General features: G+C 47.6%; 1 protein-coding gene across 3 annotated transcripts in view; it reads left to right on the top strand.

The window, feature by feature from the left end:
- Positions 1-3,337: 3,337 nt before the first annotated feature.
- The window catches only part of ATP6V0A1 (ATPase H+ transporting V0 subunit a1), a 30,576-nt gene continuing 23,065 nt past the window's right edge, over positions 3,338-10,848 (top strand). The window contains exons 1-6 of one of the 3 annotated variants that reach the window (XM_054224141.1): positions 3,338-3,440; positions 3,663-3,804; positions 3,944-4,022; positions 4,317-4,414; positions 4,990-5,118; positions 9,915-10,018. In XM_054224141.1, coding sequence (XP_054080116.1) covers positions 3,688-3,804; positions 3,944-4,022; positions 4,317-4,414; positions 4,990-5,118; positions 9,915-10,018 — 527 coding nt within the window. In that variant the 5' untranslated portion in view covers positions 3,338-3,440; positions 3,663-3,687. The remainder of the gene's footprint in view (positions 3,441-3,662; positions 3,805-3,943; positions 4,023-4,316; positions 4,415-4,989; positions 5,119-9,914; positions 10,019-10,848) is intronic. The other 2 variants (XM_054224140.1, XM_054224139.1) reach the window with 2 other exon arrangements.

The raw sequence follows: 10,848 nt of genomic DNA, 5'->3' as shown, positions 1-10,848 counted from the left end.
TGTACTTGTAAGCAATGCCCAAATACATCGTGTTACATAAGGCTTTATTGGTAAAAAAAACCCCAACTAATTGTTTCAGAACTTAATAGAGTACACACTGCTTTGGAAAACATAGGGAAGAAATAACACTTATTTTGCTCACTTTTAACCTCAGTATTGACACAAAGCAATTCATAGAGTCTCATACAGTGTTGGCAGGTGTTTATGCCCTGTGGAACCATCCTCAGCGTCCTGCCCTAGAGACAGGCGGGAGGTGCTACCAAAGGCTGTCTGCAACAGCCCGTCAGGAACGAGCACGGGAACGGGAAGAAGAAAAATTCAGATCTTGAGAGTCACCCTGGGTGAGACCCCTCTGCCAAAGGAAACCAAGCCCCCACAGGCAGGGCTGCCGCGAAGCCTCTGCTGGCCTGGGCGGCGGAGAGCCCCCCCAGGCTGAGCTGAAGGCTGTGGGCAGACTGGGAAGGCTGCAGCTTCCCTCTTGTCCTGTAGCCTTGACAACAAGCAATTCATACTCGGCACATCCTGCCTCCCACCGGGGTCAAGCCTCCCCTTGCAATTTGCCACAGGCTGGCAAATAAAACGAACGCTCACAACGCTGGGTTTCTCCAGGCTCTCCGCCTGCCTCGGGACAATGCTGGGAAACCCACGCCGCACAAAGAGATGTACAGGAACATTGTCTAACGATGAATGCTCACGGCAGTCAGCACTTTCCGTGCCCTGTGCTCTCCACCATGTGACAGCTCCCTTTTTACCGCCGCTGTACCCGCACTGCACCATTCATCTAGATTTGGGTTCGCTGTGCCTCAGTAAATTGTGCTGTGCAGCTTCCACAATAGGTATTATGTCATGTAGTAAAAATAGGTTGCTTTTCTATACCCTGTTTTTTCCTGGAGGGACCTTTTTTCCTGAGGATTTATTTCCAGTGTTTGCTGCTGATGAGTCAGATCCATGAAAAAAATCCTGACTCCAGCCAGATAGCATTGGGCTCTGCGGTTGTTTCTCGCTGGGGATATCTGCTTCAGAGTGGATTTCCACAGACGTCTCCTGTGAGTTTTCACGTATGGGTCAGGATGCAAGCGGAGCAGTGCGCTCTTTCCAGATCTGCCATTTATTCCGTGTATGACTTCATTGCGATCTCTGCCTTTGTTTCCCCATTTGGGAATAATTAAAAAAAAATCAGACTGAGTAGGTCAACCTAGATAGAATCAGATAAAACAAGAGAACAGGAATTTGTATTTGCTCTTGATACTCAGTAGAAGGTATGAAGGGCCGCGCTCAGGTCTTGCTGGGCACGCAGCAATCACACCCCAAGCTAAAATGCGATGAGTAATTTTCTATATTAGGACTAACTTCATTTCAGCCATTTTCTGCCGTGGAGACATACCCGGAAAAGCCAATAGGTGGCAAACCTCAGCTCACAGGACAGTGAAATCCACCTCAACCTCTTCCAGCGTGAGCAATTTCTGGCTGCTCTTGTTGCACGGTAGATATAGTTTGATCTTTGGCTCTTCCACGTTTGCGCTATGCGTTAGATACTACTGATCATTCCAATGTCCCAGCGATTTTATAGCGCCACTACTGAATCCCGTGTATGGACATGGAACAGACAGTCCAAACAAAAACGAGCGTATTTCAGCCTCAAAGAAAAACTTTGTCGGACATATGCAGGACAACAAAGGAATACAACGTGCAGCATCTGCTTCCACATCGGTCTGTGGAAGTTCCTGTGACTAAAGGAAACCGCGCAGCTCACTAACTTCTTAAATAGCAAGATACAGCTGCTTAGGGCCTGGCAGAAATAAGGAATGGCCTGGGCTTGCAGTGGACAGACTCTGCTAAACTTCACCAACTGCAGTTGACAAAATTTGTCCCTTCACCTGTAGCTTAAGTACAGAGGACATGGACTGGACAGAGACAAAGAAAGAAAATTGTCCTCTCTGTTTTGCAAGGACCTGGGGATAAGTACCGGGGAGGAAATGTGCAGTATGTGTGCAACTGTCAGTGCTGTTAGATGCATCTCACAGACCATGAAAATTCAGTTTTATCAGCCGCTGGCAGTGCAATGCATTTCTCAGTCACCAAACTAATTTAATGACAAATTAAGATGTTATCTGACCTTCTAACTTGCTCACTTTCATAACTGAGGGACGTCAAATATCGGAATAAAAGCAAAACCTGAGAGCGTTAGCAGCCCTACCACTGCCATCTCCACCCCGCAGCACCACCACCCTCCCTAACACAGCCTGAATCTGCTGGCGCAGGGTGTCGTTTGCCGTGACGGCAGCCCCCCACGCTGACCCCTGCCATGTCCTTAGCTCCTGACACACCTGCAGCTGCTCCTTTGTCCCACGGGAGCTCTCAGGAGCAGTGACAGGGATTTGCTCTTCCGGGCTGGAGCAGCACCCACCCCCCCACCGGTGCCCCTCTGTCGCAGCACCACTAATGAGCACACAGTAATTACTCTGCTCCAAGGGAGGCAAACGGCCGCCCAGGTCCCGAAGGGGAATCTCACCTCCGCTTTGCTGCGCACCACGAGGGGCTTTCAGAGCAAAGACAACGGTGTGAAATGGGAGCTGTGGTTAAATCATATTTTTGCTACTGCAAAAGCTCCTCTCTGAATCATATTGAGACCAAGCACTTACTCAAAGACACGGTCAGCAAGTAGAAGTACTGGGAAGTTTACTGTATTTTAACTTAAACGGCTGTGATTTTTGGCTTCCTTCCCAACAAACCATGTTTCCATTAACAGCCTAGTGCAGAAACCCCTGACCACAGGGGGGTTTTCTTGTATTTCACTGGATTGCTGTGCGATGAAGGCCTGTACCGGAGGAATGGCCTCCATGGCTGGGTGCTTGTACAACACTTGGGTTTAACCCCAAAGAGCTGGTTTTTTGCTCTCTCACTTCCCACATTTCCACTGATTTCAGCACGGAAACGCTCGCTTCGGGCCAGCGGACGGGAGCGGGCGGCGAGGCGGGGCCGGGCTCGGCGGGGGGAGGCCCCGGGGCCGCTCCCTCCGCCCCGACCAGCCGCCCCGGGCTCCCCGGACCGTACCTGTGGCCGCCGCTGCTCCCCGCGGCCGCCTCACGGAGAGCAGGGCCGGGACACGCCCTCGCGCCTCGGCCACGCTGCCAGTGACGTCACCGCCTGCGTCACGGGAGCCCCTGCGTCACGCCAGCAGCCCCTCCAGAGGAGCGGGCGAGCCGCGCGCCCGGGGGGACCAGGAGCTCGGTGACCGGCCCGGCCCAGCCCAGCCCCGCCCCATCCCGCCCCGCCGCCGCCATCACGTCCGGTGCGGTCCAGGCCGAGGCGCGCCGTCGCTAGGAGACGCGCCCGCGTGACCCCGCCCCGCGTGCGCGGTGACGTCAGGGACGGGAGCCGCAGCGGATCAGCTGGTGGTAGCTGCGGCGGCGGCTGCGGGCGGTGCGGGGCGGCGGCAGGTAACATGGCGGTGGGGCCGGGGCTCACTGGGCCGCCCGCCCGCCCTTCGGTGACAGCGGGGGCCGGGGCCGCGGCCGGGGCCGAGACCGAGACCGGGACCGGGGCTATGAGGGGGTGGCGGCGGGGAGGCCCTGGAGGCCCCGGCGGCCTAGCCGGCCCCTGCTGCCGCCCTGTCCCGGTTCTGACGGCCCTGTCCCGGTTCTGACGGCTCTTCTCCTCAGAGCCCGCGGCGGAGCCGGCGGCACCATGGGGGAGCTGTTCCGCAGCGAGGAGATGACCCTGGCCCAGCTCTTCCTGCAGTCCGAGGCCGCCTATTGCTGTGTCAGCGAGCTGGGCGAGCTGGGGAAGGTCCAGTTCCGCGACGTGAGTATCCCCCGGGCCCGGCCCCGGCGCCAACCCCGGGCCCGGCCCGCTGCGGCGGAGCGGGGCCTGGTACCCCCGGCGCTCGCTCCCAGGGGCTCGGGGGTGCCGGGCCGGGCTGAAACCATCTCTCTCTCTGCAGCTGAACCCGGACGTGAACGTGTTCCAGCGTAAATTCGTTAATGAAGTCAGGAGGTGCGAAGAGATGGACCGAAAACTCCGTACGTTTCTCTCTGGGCCTGATGTGGCTCTGGCTCCGGTAGCTTTTAGAAGGAAAATAGTACAGGCTAAACCTGCACGGCAGCACTAGAGAACAGGGTGCTGAGGAGGAGCGAAGGCCGCCCTTCCTCTGTGTGTCAGCCAGCAGGGATCCCCTCCCTGCCTCAACCAAATCAGAGGCTCTCGGAATAGGAGGTGAAAGAATTCACAGCTGCTGATGGGGCTGGGTGGCGTTACGGTGACAGTTTGACATTGAAGTATCCTTTTGGTTAACGATAACACTGCTGTCTCTCCAGGGTTTGTGGAGAAGGAGATTAAAAAGGCAAATATTCCCATCATGGACACTGGGGAAAACCCGGAGGTGCCTTTTCCACGTGACATGATTGATTTGGAGGTAATGATGTGTGTTAAGACTCAAGTAGTACTTGAACGTAGATGGAAACAGGGGAGATTTTCTCCATTGGTAGACACATGTTGAATTTAGCGGCAAAGGTGCGCTAACCATAGTCCCTAGCCGTCACCTGAAACGGGAGCTCTGATCACTCACATCAGGTTGATCTGGATTCACGAGCATTGTTTTGTTTGTGTGTTTATCCAAATACAGTTAGAAGTGAAGGTACTTCAAAGAAATTTCACCCATTTAAAAGAGTCAAAAACCACTGGAACTGCATGGGTCATGGTGGGTCCGTCATAAAGTTTATAAGGGGCTTTAGTGATTTAAAGAACGCCGTATTAAATCCAGCTTATAAAAGACTGGCTGAGCATGAAAAGTCTCAACGTTGCCTGAAGAGAATGTCACAATCTGGAGCTGTGTGCCACAGCAGACTGGCGACGCATCTGTAATTGTACGCAAATCGTGTGGGAATGTAAAGCATCTTGCCTACTTTCTTGTTTTAATAGACTTAACAGCAGTTATTTATGGAATTGCTTTAAGTCCTTTTTCTGTCCTCTTCTTTTCCCATCTTGCAGGCAAACTTTGAGAAAATTGAAAATGAGCTTAAGGAAATCAACACAAACCAGGAAGCTCTGAAGAGAAACTTTTTGGAGCTGACAGAATTAAAATTTATACTGCGTAAAACTCAGCAATTTTTTGATGAGGTCAGAATACCGGGGGCGGGTTAACACTTGGGCAGCTGGTTCTTCTCCCACAAATTACCATTTTTATTCTCAAATGTATTTTTAGTTGCTGTTTCGGACAGCAGGATCATTTTTATGCTTTGTTTAAGAAAGCTTCTTAAATTATTTGCCATTTTTCATGCAGTGCACATAGCTACCCATGATTTACCTCTTGTGATGTTGTTTTGGGTTTGTTTTAGCTAAGAAATGGTTTGTCTAAAAATTGTGTAAAACAAATGAGACGCTAGTAGTTTTAAAAGCACATCAACAGACCAAAAACTTGGCGTTACAGTGAGCGCTTTCTTCAGTGGGTAAGCGTTTCTCTGGAGCGTGTGCAGATAAGCAGTCGTGCCTCGCTGACACAGAGATACGACAATCAAGCTTAATTTCTCTTCAGCCTTTGAAGCGTTATATGGAGATTACTCATTAGGGTCATAACACAAAGTCCACTGAAGGAATAGATTATTTATTTATTTATTTATTTGAGCCTTTGATTGAACCCTAAAGTTTTCAGAGGTCAGTTCTGGAGCGAAGCTGCCGTTTAACATCTGGAACGTTTTGTGGGAGCCCGGCTGGGCCAGGCACTGGACCTGAGAAGGGCTTCTCTGATGTCATTTATACAGACATAAAGCCTGTGCAGAAGAAGGCGTAATCCTTCCGCGTAAAGCTTAAGTATCTCAGAGTCTAGGGAGTTTTCTCAGAGAGCTCCTGTGTGTGTTTTTGAATGGTAAGGAAGTGGTTTTGCTGAGTACACGTCCTGCTTCCCCTAATCCAAGGATTTGATCAAAGAGTTCTTGATAGATCTGGCTTCTGGCCTTTACAAAGGCTGTGATCAAGTAGAGCTGGGCTCCTGCAAGCTTCAGACCGTTTATCTAACGGTTTGGTTTTTGTTTTTCTGGCACAGGATGCTGCCTGCTCAGGCATTGAGGGTGTTCCTGTGCCAACACAAGTCGTAGTCACTGCCGACATAGATCCTGCTACTAGTGTGATCACTTGATTGGTCATGGGGTTGGTTTCAGTACAAAAAAAACCTTGTCTTCAAGTGTTGAATGTTCACTTACAAGTGTCTCCTTGGACACACAGCGTTAATCTGGTAAGCTATTACTTACCTGCGCTAAAGGTGCCGCTGCCCGCCTCTTCTGAGTATTGAGTAAAACCGCGTACAGTGAGTGCTGTACGCTTTTTTTATTAATTACTGTCCTCTCTGGTGAGAGCTGCCTACTGCTTTTCTTCAAGTACAGTATGATCATACAAAATTTAAAAATCAAACCCAATTTTCTAAACAGTCTGTGTCAGGCCAGCACAAAAAGGAACTCACGTCAGCCTTAAGCGAACTGGCCACAGAAAGTTCAGATGTGTTCCTGCTCCTGTTTGGTACCTGTTTTCTGTAATAATAAACCAAAATACAACAAATACAATGCCCTGCTGTATGTAAAAGCAGACTGAACAGCTCATGTGTGAAGTTCATGAAAACATAAGTGTTGAAAATTTAAAACTCTTTCCGTTCACACTGCAGACAGCTGTGTGAGCCCCCGGCTAGTCCAGGGCTTTGAGGCTGTGCAATCCCGTTGTCCCAAAGTGCCGATCGCTTCATTTCTTCCTGCTGTCGTTTGCACAGTACTTTCAACACTTGAAGACTTCAATAACTTGTAATTAAGATTGTGTTATTCATAGTAATAAGTTGCACAAGAAATGGCTCGCTCTCCAAAGTACACTTGGCGTTTGTTGCGCTCTGCGGAGCCTGTGCGCTGCGGGGGGAGGATGGCAAAATTGTTTTCACTTGTTCTTCTTACCATGGTTCTGGTCAAAACAGCCATTTCTTGTCTCAACGTACCATGTTGATGATTATGCTCCTTTTCTCAGTCTTCTTGTCTTTGCTTATGAAGAACAGTATGAGCTGGAGAGATTTCTCTGAAAGCTTTGCCTAGAGTGTGAGCGTAAAAGAAGACTGGAAAAGTAATGGTTAATGGCATGCAGTTCCCCCGTCTCTCTCTCCTCTGACTCTTCTCCCCATCTGCTTTTTTCTCTTTGTTTTGCATCTGTCATTCCTGTCTGGGCTCTGGGTTAATAAGTTAGATGGTGAAATGAATCTTTTTTAGTTCTTGTGAAAATTGACTTTTGTTCTGTTTGTGAACTGGAAGGGGCTTGAATTGTATGGCGTTGCGCGTAGCGATCCAGAGCGGTTACAGAGCAGAACTGTGATCGAGAATGGGGAAAATGAACTGTTTTTTCTGGCCTTGAGATTAAAGGTGCTGATCTGGGTGAACAATAAGCGATTTAAAAATGTTTAATAATAAAAGATCTGCATTCTGATTACTGGCATGCAAATACCTGGGGTTTTTCCGATCCTGAATGAGCAGACATAGTAAAAAAATACTTCACAATAACGATGACATTTCGCTCGCTGATGGTGAAAACTTACTCCAAGTAAATTTCCAAGAGTCTTGTTCCTCTGCATTGCAGCTGGATAGCTCTTTCATTTCCACATAGTCTCTCTTTTTTTTTTTTTTTTTTCCTCTGTTAAATCTTATAACACTGGTTATAAGGTTATAAGTATGTATAACTTCAGTTATCCCACCAGGATCAGAGCTGACGTTGCTGTGCCGTTTCCTTTCTAGAAAGGCTGTGATCATCGGATCAGAGTAGTTGAGAGATGAATTAAAGGACATAGGGTTTTGTTACACAAATAATCCTTGTGTAAGAAAGTTCTTGTTTAGCAAAACTGGTCTAATCCAACTTTAATTTAAGCTGCGCTTTTGTAATTTCAACTCGTCCAAGCAGGACTTGTCTTTAATTCATACAGTGTCCCGAGTAAAGGGCACACAGCCCAAAAGGGCCAGAGGTAATATTAAACATTTACAAGAATTACTCTCTCAAGTGAGGCGGATCCAGAGTTTTTGCATGTGCTATCCTTTTTTTTTTTTTTTTTTTTTATGTTTCATATGCTAAAATGTGGTGCACTTCACAAAAATTATCACAGAGCATCTTGGTTACTGATAAATACAATACAAGCCTCTTACAATTTTAACTTACTGTTTTTCAACATCCTGAAATCTAGCTGTCAAGTCCTCACCGGTGTGTTTGGTCTGTATGTTTTGTTTTGGGTACCAAACCTTCTTCTTTTGGTTGTGTTCTGTACGAAGCAAAATTTTCATTCTGTTCTTGATGTTGCAACAAGTTGCCTTGAAGTTGAAAGGGTCAGCAGTTCTCCGTGCTGGCTTTCCAAACTCAATTAAGGGCTCCCTCCCTTTTGTAACATCCGTCAGCCCGCGGGCGTACAAGCCGTTGGGCTGTGTTTGATGTCAGCCTTGCAAAAACTTGTCTTCTCGATGGTAAATACTTTTATTTGGCATGCAAGTAAAATGTTGTCGAGTTTTTTCACTACAATTAAGACGCAACTATTGCGCAAAGGAAGAAACTCTGGCTGAGTCGTTAAAGTTGCTGTATGCTTTTGCAAGGCTGTGCTGTACGTGTGCATGCGTTTTAAATGTTCAAGGGTCAAACTCTACCTTCAGGTGCGTTTTAGAAAGATCCCCTGCTGGCTCCGTGGGGAAGACCTCCTGGATACCAGGAGGGTAGAATTTGGCCCTCTCTTTGTGCTGAGGAACTGTAATTTTTGTCATTTCACTATATAAGCTGCAGAGGTAGAAATAACTGTGGTCTGGGGTTGGATGAAGATGGTGCACAAGAGGATGTGCTTTGAGCATCCCTCCTGACTTGTACTGCTGGCACTTACAAGGTATATTCCCAAGAATTTTAGCCTGCAAATCAGTTGCAATGAAGGAGAGTATAAAACTGCATCCTATTTTAATGCCTGGCTGGTCGAAAAGACGAGCAACATCATCAGACTGCCCCAAGCAATGCGTCTTGTGAGTCTGGCAATAACACATATAGTGTATAAGGATAAACATCTTGAAGAATGTAAAGATTTAATCAGGAAGCATGTTTTTAGGCTGGAAGTATTATGTGTTTTTCCTGGAGGAGAACTCTGTAAAGCCATTAAGAAAATTACCATCCAGTACTTCCAGGTTTTGTTACTGGTTCTGACCCTGTTTCTACGCTGATGTGGCGAGTAACGTGGAATCAATCAAACTATCGTCACCTAATTCTGAAAGGAATTTTTTTTTTGCTTTGGAGTACAGCAGGAGGCCAGCACATATAGGGTGTGCAGGTCTCGCGTGATGGGTTGTAGGGTACAGCCGTGTGAGGTTGCCCTAAGGTCAGTTAAACCCTCTGTGGAAGAGTTACCTGAGCATCCTTCTTCCCGTGGCCTAGAACAAGGCTCCCAGGGTACTTTACACCAAGTACCATTTCCCAGGCACCTCTCAGAAATGCAGACGTTGCACAAATAGGATAAGAGGGAGTCAACATTTTCCTTTTTTTTTTGGTGTGTCACTCTTTTATGCCATTAAAAATGGTTCTTGGGAACATCACTTGTATTTAAAACTTGATAAATTTTTTTGAATTCTGCCTTTCTTCAGACTTATATATCCCACTGCCCCTTTGTTCTGTTACTGCAATCTTCTGACCTTTCTCGTGTGGAAGCTTTGCTGGGCCATTCCACTTCTCCTCTCGTTTTTCTCCTTCCTTGTGTGATTCTTGCTGTCTTTTCCATCATCTAGTTCCTCTTTCTGCTGTCTTACGTTTGTTCGTTCTTTCTTTTTCTTTTCTCTTTTTTTTTCTTTTCTTTTTTCATCTCCCCAAACTATCTCCTGGTTCCTCGTTCCCTGCATGCCACTAACTAGTTTCATTAGATATTAATTGATTTGTGAATTCAGGCTGAATTGCATCATCAGCAGATGGCGGATCCAGACCTGTTGGAGGAATCCTCTTCGCTCCTGGAACCAAGCGAGATGGGAAGAGGTGCCCCGCTACGACTCGGGTAATGGCAATTTGTTTTCTCCTGCCCCGCGTTGGGTTGTCGCCTTACGTTCGTCCTGTGGCACCCACGGCCGTTTGAGCACAGCTGTGCAACTTTCCAGACCGACACATCAAGCCGATGAAGGCTAATCCTAAACTAGCTGTCATCCTCTGGTTTTGTCCTGCGTACGTTAACTTCCCAGTTCATATTTGTGCTTGGCACATTTCTCTCTGCCCCACCTCCCCCCCCCCCCCCCCCCAAAAAAAAAAAAAAATTTTACTAATTTGTTCCTTGTGAATCTGTTCTGGTTGTTTTTTCAGACGTGCTGAGCTCTCGCAGCTGTTTTGAAACTAGTAACTACTGTGGGCACATAATAGGCCGAAAAAATCTGTATAGTTCTGTGTCCTCTTCGTTAGCTGCTTCCAGGCTGCCTTTGTACGTCTGTAATTCTTTATCTGGACGTAGGGCTTGAAGCAGCGAGGTCTTCTGAAGCACGTGCCTGGAACATAGTCAATGGTGGCGTGACTGCTATAATCCTTGCCATGTAACGTACCAGGAACCTACTGAAATGAAGACTAGCAGGCGTAGAAACTGTATGTCTTAAATACGTTCATTTAGCCAGTGATTTATTTAGCGTTTTTTTTAATAGGCTATTTAATTCTGTGGAAAGGCATAGCTTTTGCTGTAGCGCAGCTGGTTTTGTTGTGTTTTTATCTCCACGTACTTAGAGGACCTTCAGTTTTGCTTAAAGAACTAATTTCAACATAAGATTTTTGTAGCTTTCAATCTCCAGTTGCCGTCGGTGGTTCGGGTGTCAGGCTTTGTGTTCTTTTAGGTGCAGAACGTACATT

Source organism: Rissa tridactyla, chromosome 19 (assembly GCF_028500815.1).
Source record: "Rissa tridactyla isolate bRisTri1 chromosome 19, bRisTri1.patW.cur.20221130, whole genome shotgun sequence".
NCBI lineage: Eukaryota > Metazoa > Chordata > Aves > Charadriiformes > Laridae > Rissa > Rissa tridactyla.
This window is presented reverse-complemented; position numbering and strand designations above follow the sequence as displayed.